Source organism: Monodelphis domestica, chromosome 2 (genome assembly GCF_027887165.1).
Source record: "Monodelphis domestica isolate mMonDom1 chromosome 2, mMonDom1.pri, whole genome shotgun sequence".
Lineage (NCBI taxonomy): Eukaryota > Metazoa > Chordata > Mammalia > Didelphimorphia > Didelphidae > Monodelphis > Monodelphis domestica.
The window spans coordinates 206,141,666-206,163,655 of NC_077228.1; the positions used below are offsets into that span (position 1 = coordinate 206,141,666).

At 39.6% G+C, this 21,990-nt stretch overlaps 1 protein-coding gene across 1 annotated transcript in view; it reads left to right on the top strand.

The window, feature by feature from the left end:
• The window catches only part of CRHR1 (corticotropin releasing hormone receptor 1), a 131,154-nt gene that overhangs the window by 71,548 nt on the left and 37,616 nt on the right, over nucleotides 1–21,990 (top strand). Inside the window, exons 3-4 of the mRNA XM_007482503.3 lie at nucleotides 168–287; nucleotides 15,588–15,673. Coding sequence (XP_007482565.1) covers nucleotides 168–287; nucleotides 15,588–15,673 — 206 coding nt within the window. The remainder of the gene's footprint in view (nucleotides 1–167; nucleotides 288–15,587; nucleotides 15,674–21,990) is intronic.

Here is a 21,990-nt window from a genome sequence, read left to right on the forward strand (position 1 = left end):
GGTCTTTTCTAATTGGTGAGGAGGAGGAGGAAATGAGGGAGTTAAGAGCTTTAAAGTCACCATTGTTTATTAGTCTGTTTGAAGAGATAAGAGGACTGGGGGAAGGGGAAGGGAGGGCTTAGACCTATCTCACTTTCTCTTTCTCCCTCTCTCCATTCCCCCCCCAGGGCTCCAATGCAATGCCTCCATTGATCTCATTGGGACCTGCTGGCCTCGGAGTGCAGCTGGTCAGCTCGTGGTTCGGCCCTGTCCTGCCTACTTCTATGGAGTTCGCTATAACACTACAAGTAAGAAGAACCCACCATTGGGGAAATGAGGCAGTAGGAAGATAAATACAGGGAGTAGTTTACTAAGTAGAGGGACAGATCATGTATCATGCTGAAAAAGAGACTTGCGGTCACATCAGGAACCTCAATGTGTCCAACCAGCTCATGGAAAGCCATTTTGTAATTTTTAGGACTTAGAGGAACTGGGTTTGAATCCTGCCCTCCATAGCTACTCACCTTGGATTCAAATGCCAGTTTTATAATTTACTACCCACCTGACCATGGTCTCATGATATCCAAAAGTCTGGACACTGTTAGAGTAGAGAAATTAAAGGAGGCAAGAAAGAAAGAAGGGATTCTAAAATGTGGAAGGCATCATGGAACAACAGAAAGAGGATTGACTTTGGAGTCAGAGAATTTGAGTCTCAATTCAACTTTTGGTGCTTAATACCTCTGTGACTTTGGGCAAGCCCCTTAAATTACCTTGGCCTCAGTTTCCTTATCTGTAAAATGAAGGAGTTGGACTAGATGACCTCCAAAGTCTCTGAATCCTGTGACCCTCTGGTTATGGGGAATTCATTTAACTTCTCAGTCTTTTTTTCCTTAGTTGTAAAGTGAGGATAATAATACTGACACTCAGTGCCTTCTCTTACAGGCTTCTTGTGAAGAAGGCACTCTGTAAATCCCCAAGACCTTTACTAATGTCAGCTTTTATTCTTTTCCATCTGGTGGTGAAGAGAAAGGGATGGATTGGCACAGGGCCACTTCTGACACCTGATGCTTGAGGACCCTTCCCTCTCTCCTCTCTGGCCCCATGCCTCAGGGATTTACAGCTCCTTGCTGGACTTGCTGGCCTATTGTTTTGCCACCTGTTTCTCTCAGAATTAATTTGCTTGCATCTCTCTGTCCTTATCTATCTATAGAGCAGTAGCTGCAGGGGAGCAAAGTAAAGGCTGCATCAAGGATAGAGCTGGGGTCTGGAGCACAGAGTTCTGGGGGTTAGGTTTCCTCTCTGCCATGGGAGAGGGACCTTAACCCAAGTATAAGATTTCTGCCTGGGCTCCCCCAGCCCTTCTTTAGTTGGGGTGGTAGTAAGGGACACAGCTTCCCCATAAATCACTGCAAGGGTTAGGTTTATTGCATGGAGCCTTTTTGTGTCATGGACCCTTTGGGCAGTCGGGTAAAACCTATAGATGCTTTCTCAGAATAAGGTTTTGTTTTATTTCGTTTTGAACCCTTATCTTCTGTCTCAGTATCCATTCTAAAACAGAAGAGCAGCAAGGATTAGGCAATCAGGATTTAGCAACTTGCCCTGAGTCACACAGCTAGGAAGTGTCAGAGGCCAGGTTTGAACCCAGGACTTCCTGACTCCAGGCCAGGGACTCTATCCATTGTGCTATCTAACTGGCCCCAGAATAATGTTTTTAAATGCATAAAAGAAAATAACTAGTATTTTTTAATAATGATTTTTCCCAATTACATGTAAAAACAATTTGTAACATTCCTTTTTTTTTTTAATCCTTACCTTCCATCTTCTAAAGCAGAAGAGCAATAAGGAATAGGTAATGGGGTTTAAATGACTTGTCCAGGATCACATAGCCAGAAAATGTCTGAGGCCAGATTTTTAATCCAAATCTCCCATCTCTAGGCCTGGTTCTCAATCCATTACATCGTCTAGAATGAATTAATATTCATACCCCCTTAACATTCTTTTTTTTTTTTAACACTTACCTTCTGTCTTAGAATCAATACTGTGTATTGGCTCCAAGGCAGAAGAGAGGTAAGGGCTAGGCAATGGAGGTCAAGTGACTTGTCCAGGGTCATACAGCTAGGAAGTGTCTGAGGCCAGATTTGAAGGCCAGGGCCTCCCATCTCTAGGCCTGGCTCTCAATCCACTGAGCCACCCAACTGCCTCCTTAACATTCATTTTTTAAAAATTTTAAGTTCCAAACTCTCTCCCTCCTTCCATTCCTTTTGCCATTTCTAAGTCAGAAAACAATCTGATATAGATTATACATGTGTAATCATGTAAAACATATTTCCATATAGTCAATAAAATATTTAGTATTACAAAGGAAACTAATTATTTTGAAATAGTTATGGAATTAGAAAAACAAAGTCCTATGTTAAGATTCCCTGTTCTAGAGAGAGATTGGAAACCTTTGTGCCTCAAATCAAAGTAAGACACTGAGTTCAAGTCTCAGCTCCATCTATTAGCCGTGTAACCTTGGGCAAGTCATGAAATCACGATATGCCATGGTCAGAAGAGTGGACAAAGGTCATGTAGCCCAAAGCATTTCAAACCAATCAAATCCCCTTGGATAATATTGGGAAATGTGCATCCAGCCTCTGCCTGAAGACCCTAAGTGGGAGAGAACCCCTTTCCTCCAAAGGCAGCCCATTCCACTTTTGATTTGCTTTCATTATTAGGCCATTATTTCTTATCACAAACTTCTATTGGCCTCCATTTGACTTCCAGCTATTTCTCCTAATTTGCCTTTGGGAAACTAACAGAATGAATCTAATCCCTGTTCCATGTCACAGCTCTTCAGATAATTGAAGATAGCTATCATACCCCTGCTAAGCCTCCTCTTTCCCAGCATAAAGATACCCTAGAACCAATCTTCATGTGGCATGAACTCAATGTCCTTTACCATTTGAGCTATTCTCCTCTATCTACACTTGGTTACTCTTCTCTAACTGCTCACGAATTTTTCAGTATTTTAGGTAGAAAAGGGGAAGGGTGACCCATAATGGAGTTTCAAATAAGATTCAAGAATAACTTTTCAGGGAAAGCTAGGGGATAGAGAGCCAGACCTAGAGACAGGAGGTCCTGGGTTCCAATCTCCTACTCATGTGACCCTGGACAAGTCACTTAACCCCCATTACCTAGCCCTTACCACTCTTCTGCCTTGGAACCAATACTTAATATTGATTCTAAGACAGAAAGTAAGGATTTTTTAAAATCACTTTTCAGTTACCTACAAAATGACCATTTTAACTGTGAAGATTCCTAATACAAGTAGTCATAATAAGGTACAGGTCACATCATCATAGCTAGCATTTATATAGGACCTACTATGTGCTGACCACTGTCCTAAGTGATTTACAATTATCTTATTTTATCTTCACAACAAACCCTGAGAGATGGGTACTATAATTATCCCCATTTTACAAATGAGGAAATTGAGACAAACAGGAAATTAAATGACTTGTCCAGGGTGATGCAGCTAATGTCATAGATTGGATTTCAATTTAAGTAATGATATTTTATTTTATTTTATTTCTTCTTCCCTTTCTTTCTTTCTTTCTTTCTTTCTTTCTTTCTTTCTTTCTTTCTTTCTTTCTTTCTTCCTCCCTTTCTTTTTTCTTTCTTTCTCTCTCTCTTTCTTTCCTTCTTCATTTATTCATCTTTGATGGGAAAACCCTATGGACAACACCCATGAGATCAGAAACAACTGAACAAATGAACAACAACAACAATAACCATATCAATAGCTAACGTTTATATAGCTGTTACACTGTGCTAAGGGCTTTCTAATGATTATCTCATTTCCCTGGGAAGTGGGCAATGTTATTATCTTCATTTTGCAACAAATAGTCGTTAAATAATTTGTTCATATCACACAGCTTGGAAGTGCCTGAGGCTGGATTTGAATTCAAATCTTCCTGACTCTAGGCATGGCACCCTATCTCCTACACCACCCAAGTAAAGGTTGGACTGTATGTACAAAGAAGGAAACCACCAGAGAGACATTAAGTCTTAATTTTCTCATGTGTAAAGTGGACATAATATTTGCACTTGAAAAGTTGTTGTAATATTTAAATAGATAATGTCTTTGGAGGCGTTTTGTAAACATAAAAAAACTAGGTAAATGTAATCTCTTGTTGTTCAGTTGTATCTGACTTTTCATGATTCCATTTTGGGTTTTCTTAGCAAAGATACTGGAGTGATTTGCCATCTTATTCTCTGGCTTATTTTATAGAAGAGGAAACAGAAACAAACAGGGGAGAAGTCAATGAACTGGGCATGCAAATTAAAAAACTAGAAAGTGAACAAATTAAAAATCTTCAGATGAAAACTAAAGTAGAGATCCTAAAAATCAAAGGAGAAATTAATAAAATTGAAAGTCAAATAACCATTGATTTAATAAAAAAGACTAGAAGCTGGTACTTTGAAAAAAATAAATAAAATAGACAATGTACTTGTCAATCTAATTTAAAAAAGGAAAGAAGAAAATGAAATTGACAGTATCCAAGATGAAAAGGGAGACTTCACCTCTAATGAAGAGGAAATTAAGGCACCCATTAAAAACTATTATGCCCAATTATATGGCAACAAATATGTCAATCTAGGTGATATGCATGAATATTTACAAAAATATAAATTGCCTAGACTAAGAGAAGAAGAAATAGGCTACTTAAAAAAACCCATGTCAGAAAAAGAAATTGAACAAGCCATTAAAGAACTCCCTAAGAAAAAATCCCCAGGTCCAGATGGATTCACAAATGAATTCTATCAAACATTCAAAGAACAACTAATCCCAACATTATACAAACTATTTGACAGAATAAGCAAAGAAGGAGTTCTACCGAATTCCTTTTATGACACAAATATGGTACTGATTCCAAAGCCAGGCAGGTCAAAAACAGAGAAAGAAAACTAGAGACCAATCTCCTTAATGAATATAGATGCAAAAATCTTAAATAGGATACTAGCAAAAAGACTCCAGCAAGTAATCAAGAGGGTCATTCACAATGATCAAGTAGGATTTATACCAGGAATGCAGGGCTGGTTCAATATTAGGAAAACCATCACATTATTGACCATATTAACAAGCAAACCTACAACAATCACATGATTATCTCAATAGATGCAGAAAAAGCCTTTGATAAAATACAACACCCATTCCTATTGAAAACACTAGAAAGTATAGGAATAGAAGGGCCTTTCCTAAAAAGAATAAACAGTATCTATCTAAAACCATCAGCCAACATCATCTGTAATGGGGATAAACTAGATGCATTCCCAATAAGATCAGGAGTGAAACAAGGATGCCCATTATCACCTCTATTATTTAGCATTGTACTAGAAACACTAGCAGTAGCAATTAGAGAAGAAAAAGAAATTGAAGGCATCAAAATAGGCAATGAGGAGACCAAGCTATCACTCTTTGCAGATGATATGACGGTCTACTTAAAGAATCCTAGAGAATTGACCAAAAAGCTAGTCGAAATAATCAACAACTTTAGCAAAGTTGCAGTATACAAAATAAACCCACATAAATCATCAGCATTTCTGTATATCTCCAACCCATCTCAGCAGCAAGAATTAGAAAGAGAAACTCCATTTAAAATCACCCTAGACAATGTAAAATACTTAGGAATCTATCTGCCGAGACAAACACAGGAACTATATGAACACAACTACAAAACACTCTCCACACAATTAAAACTAGATCTAAACAACTGGAAAAACATTGATTGCTCATGGGTGGGATGAGCTAACATAATAAAAATGACAATCCTACCCAAATTAATTTACTTATTTAGTGCCATACCCATTGGACTACCAAAAAACTTTTTTACTGAATTAGAAAAAGCCATAACAAAGTTCATTTGGAAGAACAAAAGATCAAGGATATCCAGGGAAATCATGAAAAAAATGTGAAGGAAGGAGGACTTGCAGTCCCAGATCTCAAACTATACTATCAAGCAGTGGTCATCAAAACAATTTGGTACTGGCTAAGAGACAGAAAGGAGGATCAGTGGAATAGACTTGGGGTAAATGACTTCAATAAGACAGTCTATGATAAGCCCAAAGATCCCAGCCTTTGGGACCAAAACCCACTATTTGATAAAAACTGCTGGGAAAATTGGAAGACAGTATGGGAGAGATTAGGTTTGGATCAACATCTTACACCCTACATCAAGATAAACTCAGAATGGGTGAATGACCTGAATATAAAGAGGGAAACTATAAGCAAATTAGGTGAACACAGAATAGTATACTTGTCATATCTTTGGGAAAGGAAAGACTTTAAAACCAAGCAAGAGCTAGAAAAAATCACAAAATATAAAATCAATAATTTTGATTACATCAAATTAAAAAGCTTTTGTACAAACAAAACTTATACATCCAAAATTAGAAGGGAAGCAACAAATTGGAAAACAATCTTCATAACAAAAACAGTTGAGAAATGTCTAATTACTCAAATTTATAAAGAGCTAAACCAATTGTACAAAAAATCAAGCCATTCTCCAATTGATAAATGGGCAAGAGATATGAATAGGGAATTTTCAGTTAAAGAATAAAAACTATTAATAAGCATAAGAAAAAGTGTTCTAAATCTCTTATAATCAGAGAAATGCAAATCAAAACAACTCTGAGGTATTGCCTCACACCTAGCAGATTGGCTAACATGACAGCAAAGGGAAGTGATGAATGTTGGAGAGGATGTGGCAAAGTTGGGACATTAACTCATTGCTGGTGGAGTTGTGAATTGATCCAACCATTCTGGAGGGCAATTTGGAAGTATGCCCAAAGGGCGCTAAAAGACTATCTGCCCTTTGATTCAGCCATAGCACTGCTGGGCTTGTACCCCAAAGAGATAATAAGGAAAAAGACTTGTACAAAAATATTCATAGCGGCGCTCTTTGTAGTGGCAAAAATTTGGAAAATGAGAGGATGCCCTTCAATTGGGGAATGGCTGAACAAATTGTGGTATATGCTGGTGATGGAATACTATTGTGCTCAAAGGAATAATAAAGTGGAGGGATTCCATGGGAACTGGAATGACCTCCAGGAATTGATGCAGAGTGGAAGGAGCAGAACCAGGAGAACATTGTACACAGAGACTGATACACTGTGGCACAATCGAATGTAATGGACTTCTCCATTAGTGGCAATGCAGTGATCCTGAACAACTTGGAGGAATCTATGAGAAAAACCACTATCCACATTCAGAGGAAAAACTGGGAGTAGAAACACAGAAGAAAAACAACTGCTTGGATACATGGGTTGAGGGGATATGACTGGGGATATAGATTCTAAATGAATATCCTAATGCAAACACCAACAACATGGAAATAGGTTCTGACCAAGGACACAAGTAATTCCCAATGAAATTGCTTGTCAGCTGTGGGAAGGGTGGGTGGAGGGGAGGGAGGAAAATATTGTGATTATTATAACCAAAGAATAATGTCCTAAACTGCCTAAATAAATAAATTAATTCAAATTGAAAAAAAAAAAAGATGTAATATTTAAGCCAACTAGTGGCTCAAGGGATAGAATGTCGGCTCTAGAGTCAGGAAGACCTGAATTCTATGTGACTCTGGACAAGTCACTTAACCCTTTTGGCTTCAGTTTACTCATCTGTAAAAGAGGCTGGAGAAAGAAATGGCAAACCACTCCATAATCTTTGTGAAGAACACCCAGACATGACTGAACAACAAATAAAAAAATATATATTTACGAGGACTGTCTGATGGTCAACCAATGAACATTTTTTGAGTTCCCATTCTATATAAAGCACTTTACTGGGAAGAAAAGGGTAGAGAAGCAACATGGTGAATTAGAGTTTTCAATTTTGAATCTAATGACCTAGGTTCTAGTATTGGCTGTGGAGCTAGCCATGGAACTAATACGCAGTATTGATTCTATGATGGAAGGCAAGAGTTAAAAAATTCATTCAACAAATATTATCTACTTAATGTATTCTACTTGCTGTGTTCTAAGTGCTTGGGATAGAAGGAGTATGTTGCCTTCATAGAACTTACATTCTGCTTTTTTTTTTAAACCCATACCTTCTATCTCAGAACCAATACTAAGGATCAGTTCTAAGGCAGAAGAATGGTTATGGGGTAGGCAATGGGAGTTAAGTGACTTTCCCAGAGTCACATGATTAGGAAGTTTCTGAGGTCATATTTGAACCCAGAACCTTCTGTTCTCCAGGTCTGGCTCTCTATTCACATCCACTGAGCCACCTAGTTGCCCCCATTGTTGACTTTTTTTTAAGCCTCAAAGAAATGTGATCAAATTATAATAAGGAAGACTGTATACCTAAAAAAATCTTGAAAAGCTCATTATAGTTTAGGTAACTTGTCTGATTGGAAGCTTTGAACTGAACTCTGAAGGATGTTCAGGATTCAGAAAAGAGCAAGCAGGACATTCCAGGGATGTAGGAAGGACTGATACAGGGTCAACCTGAAGGGAAAGCTGGAAAATGACCCTTTATTGCTGCCCCCCTCCAAAAAAATTAGCAGCTAAAGTGATTAGGAAAAAATTTAAATAATAAATTAAAAAATGAAGTGATTAGGACCATGCCACCACTATTAACAACCTCCAGAAACTCTGAGATTCCTCTAATAATGAAGTTACTGAGAGAGGACCTCTGGGGAAGGTTGCTAAGTTCTCTCCTCCCTGTGGCATCAGCTCTTCTAAGTTTTGGGCAAGATTTCCAAAAATATGTTTCCCATGGTTCCTAGAAGGAGACAGCTTGATTCCAGTAGGGGCCATTGATGAAGAAGAGTGTGTGGGGGGTCATTTTCTTCATGGGTTTGAATCCAAAACTTATTGAAATTGGTTTCTTTCACCCTCCTCCCAGAGACCTCAGAATGGTTGGTCAGCCTTCTCCAAAGCCATGATTCTGAGACTCTAGGAAGAATTCACTCATTTAAGCAAGGTCCCTGGTCTCAGCTTCCCTGGATTGGGAAGAGTGCAGAGGAGACGGCCCTCCCCAGCCACAAGCATTAGATTTCCCCGTTCGGACTTCTAAATGCCCTGGCCTTTCAGAAAACCTGGTTCCTTTGCCCTTATTCCTCTGGGTCACTTCCCCCTGATTTAACAATTAGAAGCCAATCTCCTTGGGGAATGAGCCAAGGCTACAAGTCTCTGTGGTGCCCAAGGGCCTGGCCTGTTGCTGATGGAACTAGGAAATAACATTAAAAATTCATTTCCCCTGTCTTCCTTCATGGAGGGTATTGCAGTTGGCCTGCAGAGAGAGGGGGTGAGGGGAGGGAGGAATCTGTGACTGAGAGATTGAAGGAATTCCCCGCTTGGAGCTGATTATTGGTACCTGGGGAAGAGGGCCTGAACCCCATAAGCTGCAGCTGACAGGTTCCCTCCCTGCTATGGCTGCAGAAGAAGTTGGGTCACCCCACCTCTTGCCCATCTCCTAAGGACTGCCTGCTCTGCTTTGCAGAATGCCTCAGGGTGAAGAGAGTGACCTGTCATGGAGGGCTTAGAGACCAGCCTCAGGCAGCCTGGCTCAGGGACAAGCCTTCCTTATGAAGCTTTGTGATCTGAGCAAAGAATCATACATTTCTTGAAGCTAAAAGAGATTCTTTAAGTCTTCATTTTTGAGGAGGAAACTGAGGCCCAGTTAGGTTAAATCAAATTATCTTCCCAGACCTACAATTTCATCAATGTGGGGAGCTCTCTCTATGGAAAGTCTATTCACCAACACAAACTGACAATTTGAGTCTTTGAAAGCTACCTGGAGTTACAGGGGGCAGCTAGGTGGCTCAGTGGATGGAGAGTCAGGCCCAGAGGTGGGAAGTCCTGGGTTCAATTTTGACCTCAGACATTTCCTAGCTGTGAACCTGGGCAAGTCACTTAACCCCCATTGCCTAGCCCTTAGCACTCTTCTACCTTGGGACCAACACAGAGTATTAATTCTAAGAAGGAAGGTAAGGGGTTCAGAAAAAAGAAAAGCTACCTGGAGTTACAGCTGGCCTTGTGTCCAAAGCAGGACTGGAATCAGGGTCTCTGATTCCAAGGCTGGCCTGTCATCCATTCTACCTCATGCCTTTGAAGTAATCACAGTACCTTCTATGTATTGGGTGTTTTAAAAGTCTTGATGTAGTTTTTCCAATTCTTTTTTAGTTACATTTAGAAACAAGTTTCTTTCTTCTTGAAACTATTTCATTTTTTTAGGTTTCATTCCAGTTCCTTAAAATTTTTATTTATTTATTTTTAAATATTTGTCTTCGTTATATGATTAGAAACAAATTTTTACCCTTTTTTTGACATTTTCTCCCTCCATCAATGAATAGTCTGTTACAGGTTATGCCCATACTTTCATGTAATACATATTTCCAGATTTCTCATGCTAGAAGTCACATGTCACACGTACAATAGAAATCTTATGAAGGAAGGAAAGTAGAAGGCAGCATGCTTTGATCTGCACTCAGACCCCAACAGTTCATTCTTTGTCTATGAATAGGATTTTCTTCATGGGCCTCTTGTGGCTCTCTTAGACACTTGCTAATAATGGTTTAGGCCTTCACAGCTGATCACTGCATATTATTTCTGTTCCTGTCTAGTCTTAATGTAGTTTTAAGCTGGCAAAGCCCCAAAGCTTAAAGAGCTCTTAAAGTTTAAAACTGCACACTTAGAGTTTTGGGCCATGCTATATGCTACTTTGAGATTCCAACCAACATTTACATTCTTTTGATCTTTGGACAATTTTGTAAAGCAAGCATTGCAGTTTTCCTCATTTCGTAGATGAGAAAACTAAGAATGACAGAGGCTTAATTGCTTGTCTGAAGTCATATGGATCTGATCGAGCTTCCAAACTTGGCTCTTTTGGTTCCAAGTGAGACTCATCTTCCTGAGTTCAAATCTGGCCTCAGATACTTCCTAGCTGGGTGACCCTGGGCAAGTCACTTCACCCTCAGTTTCCTCCTCAGTTTCCTCATATGGGAAATGATCTGGAGAAGGAAATGGCAAACCACTCCAGTTTCTTTGCCAAGAAAACTCTGAATGGAGGCATGAAGAGTCAGACATGACTGGAAAAAGACTGAACAACCAATCAGTAGTGCTCCTGTCTCCATACCAACCTGTACCTGTAATAAGAGCAGATTTCATAACATTAAAAGACATTTTTAATTTCCCTTCTGATTTGATCCACCCAACAATTTCATTAGCCAGGTAAAGTTATCATTAATTGCCATTTTACTGCTGAGGAAGCTGAGGTCCCATCATTATGAAATAGCAGAGCCGAGTTTAGAAAACAGGTTTCCTGATCTCTGGAGGTCAGTACTCCAAGCTGGGATTGCAGAAATGCTCAGGCTCCTCATCTATCTCCCCCCCATCCTCTTTCCCCTGACACCCTGGGCTGGAGATGACGGAGATGGGCATTGGAAATTCATAATCGAGGGAGACAAGGTGATGAAGAGTGCTGGGTGCATCTGTTATCCACTCTTCACCACCTTGAATCAGACCTGTGAAAGTGAAGCTCACTGAAACCTCCTTCCTTGAGCTGATAATGTTGCTAATGGGTCCAGAAAAGTGTGGGCCAGAGCAACATGAAGAGGAGGAAGAGGGGCAGGAGAGGAGGAGGAGGAAGAGAAAGAGAAGGAAGAGAAGGAGAGGAAGAAGAGGAGAGGAAGGAGCTGGAGGAGGGGAAAGAAGGAGGAAGAGGAGGAAGACAGGAAATTAGAAGAGGAGGAGGCAGAGGAGAAGGGGAAGGAGGAGGAGGAAAAATTTTGAGTTTCCCTCTCCTACCTTCCTGCAGTCTCTCTGGCCCCTTTGCACCAGGAGGGGGCTGGGAATTTCATACAAAGGAGAGTACGTTGGTACCAACCAGAAAGAGTCTGGGAGGAGACTGGGAGTAAAGTGAGCTCAAAAGAATTTGTAGAAAAATCAGACTAACTCCTTCTCAAAGGGAAAGGGGATGGAGTGAGGGCAGAGAGCACAGCACCAACCCTGCTATTGCTTCTTCACCCTCCAGGCTCTGGCGAGCAGTAAGAGCACTTGGTCCTCTTTTTAAGACCTTACTTTCTATCAGAGTGACAACTCTGGGACAGGAAAATGGGGTTAAATGACTTGCCTGGCATCACACAGTCATGAAGTATCTAAAGCTAGATTTGATCCCAAGTTCTGAGTCCAGGACTGGCGCTCCAGCTACTGTGCTACCTAGCTGCCTTTGTGACCCCCCAGGTTATTTTTTCCGTAATGTTTTCTTAGCAAAGATACTGGAGTGGTTTGCCATTTCCTTCTCCAGTAAGTTACTAGTTTATTTTAGTCAGAGCTCTCTACAATGACCCATCCATTATGGGTAACCCTGCATGGCATAGTTCATAGTTTCACTTAGCTACACAAATTCCTACCTCCCAGCCCCCTGGGAAGGCAGTGATTCTGGAGGGGCTTTTTGTAGCAAACAAGAGTTTGAATGACTTGTCCAGAGCCACACAGCTAGTAGGTATCTGAGGCTGCTTGGAGAAATGCATTACAGAGGTGCAAAATGGTATGTGAAGTCCAAGAGACCAACTTATCACTTGCCCCCTTTCAGCCCAAACTTAGGGGGAATAGGCTCTTAGATATGTTTTCTTTTTTATTATGCATTTAAACAGAGTCCTTTCTCTTTCCTTTTCTTTTCTCCCCTTTATTCTCTTCTTTTGTTAATATAGTTCACAATAACTAGGGAAAATAAGATAAAATGAATGCCCTTATAATTAAACTGTAAAGTAGGTTTCTTATACTGGGTGGTATAAATTTGTTATGATACCTGGATACAGGTAGACACAAAGACAGACAGTCAGAAGACAGACAGATAGATAGACAGACAGACAGGTAGGCAGGCAGGTAGTATAATTGATTTCCTTGGTAATCTTATCAGTTTTATTTCATGCATTTAAAAAAAATGATTCTGAAAAGGGATCTGCCTCTGCCAGAAGATACCCTGTATATTGTTGTTGTTGTTGTTACCATATGAAAAAGGGGTCTAGGGCAGCTAGATAGCACAACAGATAGAATTCTGGATCTGGAGTTAGGTTGAACCTGAGTTCAAATCAAGCCTCAGACACTTCCTAGCTGTGTGACCATGGGCAAGTCATCTAACTGCCATTGCCTAGCTCTTATTTGCCCTTTTGCCTTAAAGTTGTTAATAAGAAAGATGTTAAGGAAGGGGAGGGGAAGGGAGGGGAGGGACTAAACTACTAACACTTAAAAGGGGTCCATGACACTAAAAAGAATAAGAAACCCTGTTATAAGCAAAATTGCAGGATTGAGATTTAGAACTGCTTCTCCCACCTTTTCTTATGGGAGCAGAGATGAATAGTAGTAATAACCGACACAGCATTTTAAAGTTTATAAAATGTTTTATGTACATGATCTCATTTCAGCCTCACAAGGTATTATTATGCTCATTTTATAGACAACAAAATTGAGTCTCAGAGAGGTTAAGTGAAATGGTCACATGGGTAGTGAGTGTCAGAGACAGGATTTGAACTCAGATCTTAGTAGTGCTGCTTTTCGACAGGTTTCTGCCATGAGCCTATTATGTATATTTTACTAAAAAATAAGAAGCTTTTATGTGACATACCTTTGCAAAAGATAACTTGTATATTTTCACCATATGAAACTGTATCATATGTATTCCTACCATGTGAGATACTGTTACATGTGCTCCTACCATACCATTTGATTCAAGAAACATGGTTTAAACACCTACTATTTGCAAGTTCCTGTGCTGGGTTGTAGGAATGCAAAGACCAAGATAGAACGCAACCATGGCCTCAGAGAGCTCACATTCTACACAACATGTGAGACTTCATCCTGTAAACTCTCACTACATGGCACTACTTCATAAAAGTCCTTCCTCTGTAATATGAAAAGCAGCATGTTATAGTAGATAGAGAGATGGCCTCAAATCCCAAAAGGTCTGGGTTCAAATTCTTCCTCTGCCCCCCCCCCCCCACTGTATAACCTGGACAAATCACTAAACCTCTCTGCTGGAGGCGGTCCTTTGAGATGCTAAATTTGCAAAGAAGGTGCCAAACTGCATTTGTATGCAGGCAGGTGGCATTGCGGATAGAGCCCTGGACTTGGAACCAGAAAGACTTGAGTTCAAATCCTGCCTGAGACATTTAGGTAGCTGTGTGAGCTTGGACAAGTCATTTAACCTTTGTTTGCCTCTGTTTGCTCTCCTAAAATGGGATTTAAAATAGTATCTGCCTGTTAGGATTGTTATATGAATCAAATGAGATAATCTGTGTAAAGTGCTACAGAAATGCTATCAACATCATCATCTGTTAACAGTTAGGTGGCACAAGGCCTAGATTCAGGAAGACTCATCTTCCTAAATTCAAATATGGCCTCAGACACTTACTAGCTGAAAGACCCTGGGCAAGTCATTTAACCCTGTTGACCTCAGTTTCCTCATCTATAAAATGAGCTAGAGAAGGAACTGGCAAACCACTCCAGTTTCTTTGCCAAGAAAACCCTAAATGGGACTCATGAGAAAGAACTCTATCCACATCTGGAGAAAGAACTGTGAGAGTAGAAACACAGAAGAAAGCATATGATTTATCACTTGTTTATATGGGTACAGGATGTGGGGTTTTGGTATTAAGAGATTACTCTGTTACAAAAATGAACAATAAGGAAATAGGTACCAAGTGATAACATGTATAACCCAGTGGAATTGCTTGCCAGCTCAAGGAGGAGGGGAGGGGGAAAAAATGAATCATGTAACTAACCATGGGGAAAAAATTTTAAAAGAAAATTTAAAAGAAAAAAAAAGAAAACCCTAAATGGGGCCATGGAGAGTCAGAAATTACTTAAATGACCGAACAACAATAAAACATTACATACCATGTATCATATGATATATTATTAATATGGTATATCATATATTATACATTATATGATATATTATTAATATGATATAATATATAGTATATAATATATTATTGATGTGATATGATATACTGTATATCATATATTATTAATATGATATATAATGTATTGTGTTATGTTATTAATATAATATATTGTGTTGTATATTTTTAATATTATATATAATATATTGTGTTATATATTATATAATGTATACATATATTCTCACTCTATAGAGAGAGTTTCCAGCCCTTGGAGTTTCCTTGTAAGTAACAGAGGTCCTGTTTCTGTCCCAATATACTGCCACCATTCAAAAAGCTCTGAAGGAGCTGGCCCAAGAGAACCCTGTGTCTCAGGCTGGCAGAGAAGTGAAGCTTTAGTCTCTCAGAGCTACACAAATACCTCCGGTGCATCTGACTTAGTGGCTAGCTAGCGGACACCAAGATTCATGGCAGCAATTGTTCTGCCCCTACCAAGCCCATGTCAGACCTGAATCCAGAACTGCATTCAGCAAAGCAACATCCCAAAGGAGACTCCCATCAAGGCAGATGATGCCTCACCTTGGAAAGACTGATGGGTCCCTTACTTTGAAATTCCTGATCAGTCCCTTCTCTGCAGGCTAGCCCTAAGCGATGAGCTTCGCCCAGAACACCCCTTACGGATCATTCCATCATCTCTCTCTTTTTTCTCTTTTCCAGACAATGGCTACCGGGAGTGCCTCGCCAACGGGAGCTGGGCGGTACGAGTCAACTATTCCCAGTGCCAAGAGATCCTCAATGAGGAGGTATCCTCAGCTGATTTTCTGGAGGATGTACCCTGGCCTGGAGCTGGTGGAGAGAACACTGGGAGGGCAGGGAGAGTGGAGAAGGAAGAGGTTTGGTGATGATTAGAAAATAGAGACAGGGAGAAGAAAATGAAGGAGTTATTGTAAAGGGCACGAAGAGTGGAAAGAGCAGTGGGCTTGGTGTCAGAGGACTTGGGTTGAGGGTTGCCACTTTTATTTATTCCCTGTGTTACCCTGAGTAAGTTGCTTAGTATCCAGGGACTCCATATTCCTCCTTTGTCAAAGGAAAGAGTTGGATTAGATGACTTCAAAGGTCCCAAATCCCATGAATCTCTAAGTTGATCCTTCCAACAGCTCAATGAAGTAAGTACTATATGTAGAGTATATGATCTCAGTTTTATAGATGGGAAAACTGAGGCTCAGCAAAACTAAGTGACAAAAATAATAGCTACCATTTTCATGGTATGCAGGGTGTCCAAAAATCAGTGCATTTTTTTTAAAACCCTTACCTTTGGTCTTGGAGTCAATACTGTGTAAGGGCTAGGCAATGGGGGTTAAGTGACTTGCTCAGGGTCACACAGCTGGGAAGTATCTGAGACCAGATTTGAACCTAGAATCTCCTGTCTCTAGGCCTGGCTCTCAATCCACTGAACTACCCAGCTGCCCCCTAAATCAGTGCATTTTTAAGCTTTGGCAACTCAAAACTGCATTAAGACTTTTGAGGAATATCCATATTATGAAATTATACAAATCATATTAGATTATATATAATTAAATTACTTAAACTATGTTATAAACCTAGTTGAAATGTATTATATTATATTATAAATTTACTTAAATATATTATATGATACATATATGTATTTAGTATGGATTTTAAGATGGAAGGTAAGGGTTTAACAATAAAATATAAACTTATCTACAATACATTATAAATGTCCTTAAACATATTAGGTTATGCACTTATTTGAAATATATTATATTATAACTTTACTTGAATATATTATGCACTTATTTAAAATATATTCTGTTGGAGAAGTTAGGTGGCTCAGTGGATAGAGAGTCAGGCCTAGAGACAGGAAGATCCTGAATTCAAATTTGGCCTCAGATACTTCCAAGCTATATGACCCCAGGCAAGTCACTTCACTCCCATTGCCTAGCCCTTACTGCTCTTCTTCCTTAGAATCAATATACAGTATAAGACAGGAGGTATGGGTTCAAAAATACACATATTATATTACAAACTTATTTAAAATATCACATTATAAATTAACTTTGAATATGCTCTATTATAAAATCAAAGTATATTACATAATAAAATTATTTTAAATGTTTTACATGATGAACCTATGTAAAATGTTATATTATAAACTTGTTTAAAACATATTATAAGGGGCAGCTGGGTGGCTCAGTGGATTGAGAGTCAGGCCCAGAAACAGGAGGCCTGGGTTCAAATGTGGCCTCAAGCACTTTCTAGCTGTGTGACCCTGGGCAAGTCACTTAGCCCCCATTGCCTAGCCCTTATTGCTCTTCTGTCTTAGAGCCAATACCCAGTATTGATTCTAAACAGAAGGTAAGAGTTAAAAAAAACATATTATAAGAGTATTTAAGATATGGTATATGATAAACTTATTTATAAAATTATAATATAAATGTATTTAAAATATACTACAAACCTAGTTAAAATGTTATATTATAAATTTATTTAAAATAATTTAAAATATATTATTAAATTATTTAAATATATTATGAACTTATTTAAATACATTATAAATTTTCTTAAATGTGATCTATTATAAATGTTATATGATAAAATTATTTTAAATGTATTACACTATGAACCTATATAAAATATGTTATAAACTTATTTGAGCTACCTTAGTTTGTAAAATGCTATGCAAAATTTGTCTCATTTGATTTTCACCATAAGACCTCAAGAAAAGTGCTGTCATTATCTATCTGCATTTTATAGATGAGGATGCTGAGGAGACTGAACAATGTTAAATAAGTAGCTCTGGGATCACTCAGGTAGTAAAAGTCTGTGACAGAATCTGAACTCTGATCCACTACATCCCAAATACAGAATTCTATTTCTTGTGACCTAGTACCTCTTTTAAACATTATAATAAATGCATAACAGTATACTCAATGGAATGAGGCTGCCGGAGAACCTAGAGTCAAAAGTGCCTGAGGCTCCAAAGCATCAGCACCAAGTACAGAAATCTTGTGATTTTCCAGTCATGGTAGAGATGCAAATGAAAAATCTCTCCTATGGAGAAAGATCATTGATTTTTTTTTAACCTTTACCTTCTGACTTGGTATCCATTCTAAGGAGAAAGAATGGTAAGGGTTAGGCAAATGGGGTTAAATGATTTATTCAGGGTCACCCAGGTAGGGAGTATCTGAGGCTAGATTTGAACCCAGGACCTCTTCTCTCCAGGCCTGCCTCTCTCTCTACTCTGTCAGTTACCTAGTTCTGAGCATTAAATTTTTAGAGTCAGAAAATCTGGGCCTGATTCCTTGTTCTACCACTTTTTAACTGCATAACCTTAAAGAAATAATTTCTCTTCTTTGGGCCTCAAAATTTCTTTGTCTGTAAAAGGAAAGAACTGAAGGAAATGGTCTCTAAGGTCCCCTTTAGCTCCACCATTTCCATGATTCTATTTGACTCAAATGATGCACAGGAATGGCATCATGTAGGTAGAGGCTTCCTCCCAGGAAAGGTGATTGGAGCCAGAGAGAAAATGGACTTGATCAAAAAGGAGGATCAATAAAAAAGATGGATGGAGGCCAGTTGTTGGAATTTTTCTTAGATGGTGGAAATAGCAGAATTTAGGAAAGTTGTAGTTTAGAAAATAATTATGCTTCGCCTGATGAAAGACATGAAAACATTGACTTTTAGACACAGGTGAGATGGCACATTTTGAGATCAGGAAGCAGGGATCTTGGCCCAAATTTGGAACTCAAATGTCTCTGGGAAAAGAACTGAAGGGAATTATGGAGAAGCAGTTTCTCTGACCCAGCCTTTAGGACAGACAGTCATCTCTATGTCTAGTCATCTCTTTAGGATTTTAATGTCCAAGGACAAAGAGTTTATGCCTTCCTTCAGCCTCCTTTCTCATTTTTGTTCCCCTAGTAATGTCGGAGTTCTTGGTTGTATCCAAGCTAGATCTATTCTGTTCTAATTTAAGTCCCTATCATCTTGTTTAGGTTTTTTACTGACATAGAAATCATGTGTTTAGTATCAGGCTCAGAGTCACCCTCCACTGCCTTGGAAACAGAAAGTATTGCCCCTGAACCTTCTTTTCTGCAAGCTGAAAAAACCTTTATCCGTTAACTCTTCAGCACCCTCTTCCATGAAAAAAATATAATTTTCACCTAAATATAAAGCATATCCTGTCTGAACTGGACAAGACTTCTTTAAAGACCATGGGGTCTAGGGGGTCAAACTCAAATAGAAACAAGCACCATCAAACTATAAATAAGGATACATGATATAGAAAACCTATTAATATTAATATTACCTATGTTCTGATATGCTGTGTGACCCTAAGACAAATCACTTCACCCTGTTTGCCTCGGTTTCCTCATCTGTAAAATGAACTGAAGAAGGAAATGGCAAACCACTCCAGTATCTTTGCCCAGAAAATCTCAAATGCTGTCACAGCATCGGATACAACTGAAAAATGACTGAACAACAAGGGGGCAGGTAGGTGGCACAGAGGATAGAGTGAGTGCCAGGCCTGGAAGGAAAATTCAAGTTCAAATCCAATCTCAGACTTAGTAGCTGCATGACCCTGGGCAAATCATTTAACCCTGTTGGCCTCAGTTTTCTCATCTGGAAAATGAGTTGGAGAAGGAAATGGTAAACTACTGCAACATTTTTTGCCAAGAAAACCTCAAACGGGATCACAAGGAGTTGAACATGACTAAAAGGTGACTGAACAAAATATGCTGTTATCTATATTCTGAATATCTATTATCTATTTTATATTTTGCTAAATATTTCTCAATTACATTTTAATCTGGTTCAGGTCTTGCTAGAGTATTGGGGGCCACATGTGACCTGTCAGCCAAGAATTTGACACCTCTGATACTAGTTTCTAGTCCAATCCCATCATTTTAAAAATGAGGAGTCAAGATTCAAGGAAGTCAAATGATTGTGAGTTTTAGCACAGCTGAGACACCTTGTTTCCCAACTTCCAGGGCAGGATTCTTCCCATCAATTAATTAACAAGCTTCAGGAGGGGAAAGGGAAGGGCGGGAGACAGACAATTTGGATCCTATAACTTCAGAAAACTTATGTGGAAATTTATTACATATAACTGTAAAATAAAATCTCTTTATAATTAAAAAATTAATCAATAAACATTTATTAAATACCTACTGTGGACTAGGCACGGGGGATGCAGATACAAAGATGTTTTTAGTCCTTACTCCCAAGGAGCTTACAATCTATAATTCCAAAGCCACTTCAGAGTGAAGAGAGCTTCAATCTTTTGGTCCCTTTTTTTTTTCTCCTCAAGCTTAATGGCACAACTACCTGACAAGACAGTGCTGGGTTGGTGGCTTCTAACCACATTCCTCCCTGTGTTTTAGGTGGCCACAAACCCAGAACTTAGGGAGAAAGGAACTGGCAGAGAGGGGGAAGGCAGAGTCCATGGTTGCAAGTACTAGTTTATAGAGAAGAGAAATAATGTCATGTAGCCAGAAAATCCCAGGATCTTTTCCTGGCTCTGCTGCTCACTTACTATGTGATTGAAAACCATTCCCCTTCCATTTACACTGTTTCCATCTTGTATCAAATTCTCTTCCCTGTGTGTGGCTCCAAGAAGCTGTAACACATGCAGTGGCTATATCTCAATAAGGGGCTAGACCAAGTTGAAGATAACCAATAGGCATCAAATTCATGGTGGGTTAGGGGAATGTCTATCCCAAGCATGTGAAGACTTCCTCTGGGCAGGAAATGGGCAGTTGAAAACAATGTGTTCCAGTGGCCACAAAGGCAGCTGAAGAAGGCTATGTGGAGTGCTTAGAGCTTGGTCAGACATTGAAGAAGACAAGGGTGTCCACTGCACCGTGGATCATCACCAGTCATCCTGCCTTTTGTCTCGCCACTGGACTTGGATGACTGGAAGAGAATGGCTGGCCACTTTGTGCAACTCTGCCTCTCTTAAATCCAATTCATGAGGAAGTCAAAGCATCACCCTTGTGATGTCATTGGTTGTCTTCAAAATGAAAATAAGGGGGCAGCTAGGTGGCTCAGTGGATTGAGAGTCAGGCCCAGAGATGGGAGGTTCTGGGTTCAAATCCAACATCAGATATTTCCTAGCTATGTGACTCTGGGCAGGTCACTTGACCCCCATTGCCTAGCCCTTACTGTTCTGCCTTGGAACCAACACCCAGTATTGGTTCCAAGACAAAAGATGAGAGTTTAAAAAAAAATGAAGGATGAACAACATCTATCTATAATGTCCAAATCTTGCACGTCTTTCCTATTATCTCCTTCTGGGCAGGAACTCTTTTTGCCTCTGTGTCCCCAGAACTTAGCGCAGTGCCCTGCACATTATAGGCACTATACATGCTTATTGACTAATTCCCTTTCTCTGAGCTCCAGTGTTCTCTGCTGACAAATGAGAAGTTTGAATGAGATTATCTCCCTGTTCTAAAATTCAGTGATTCTGTGAATTGGACTAAGACTAACCCATCAGTCATTTGCAAATTATTGAAGACTCCCGCCCAAGGACAGACCATCTCTCTCCCTTTGGACCTATAGGTCTCCCTTCTTTGCCCCCTCTCCAATTTCTCCATATTCTCCCCAAAATTCAGGGACCAACACAGAGCCAGTCCCTGCTGGCCATCCATTCAGCCTCTCAGTCCTTCCATCATAAACAACGAAGGTGTTGCCATCCACATCTGCTCTGCCAACCGCTCCCATCCTGCACAGTTGCTTAGCATTCAATAAAATCAATTAATTTAATTAGTAGAAGGACCATCCCCTTACACTAATTCCCTCTATTTGAGCCCCTTGCTCCCATCAGTTGAGATCTTCACTCCTAGGCCCCTCCAGGAGCTGGGAGGAAAAGAACCCAATTAATTGAGCTGATGGGTTTCTCCAGCTTCCAGATCACTTTGGCTAAGCCCTAATTAAGTGTCAGTGCCCCTGGGGCATTTCGGATAATGGATTCACAGGCAAGTTTGTGTGAAAATGGGACTTGTGAAGATGCAGGGAGACTGGGAAACATTGACCTCAGCCTGGAGGATATCCAACCCCACTCACCACCAGGGCACCAGCCTCTCTGGTTCAGCACCCCTCC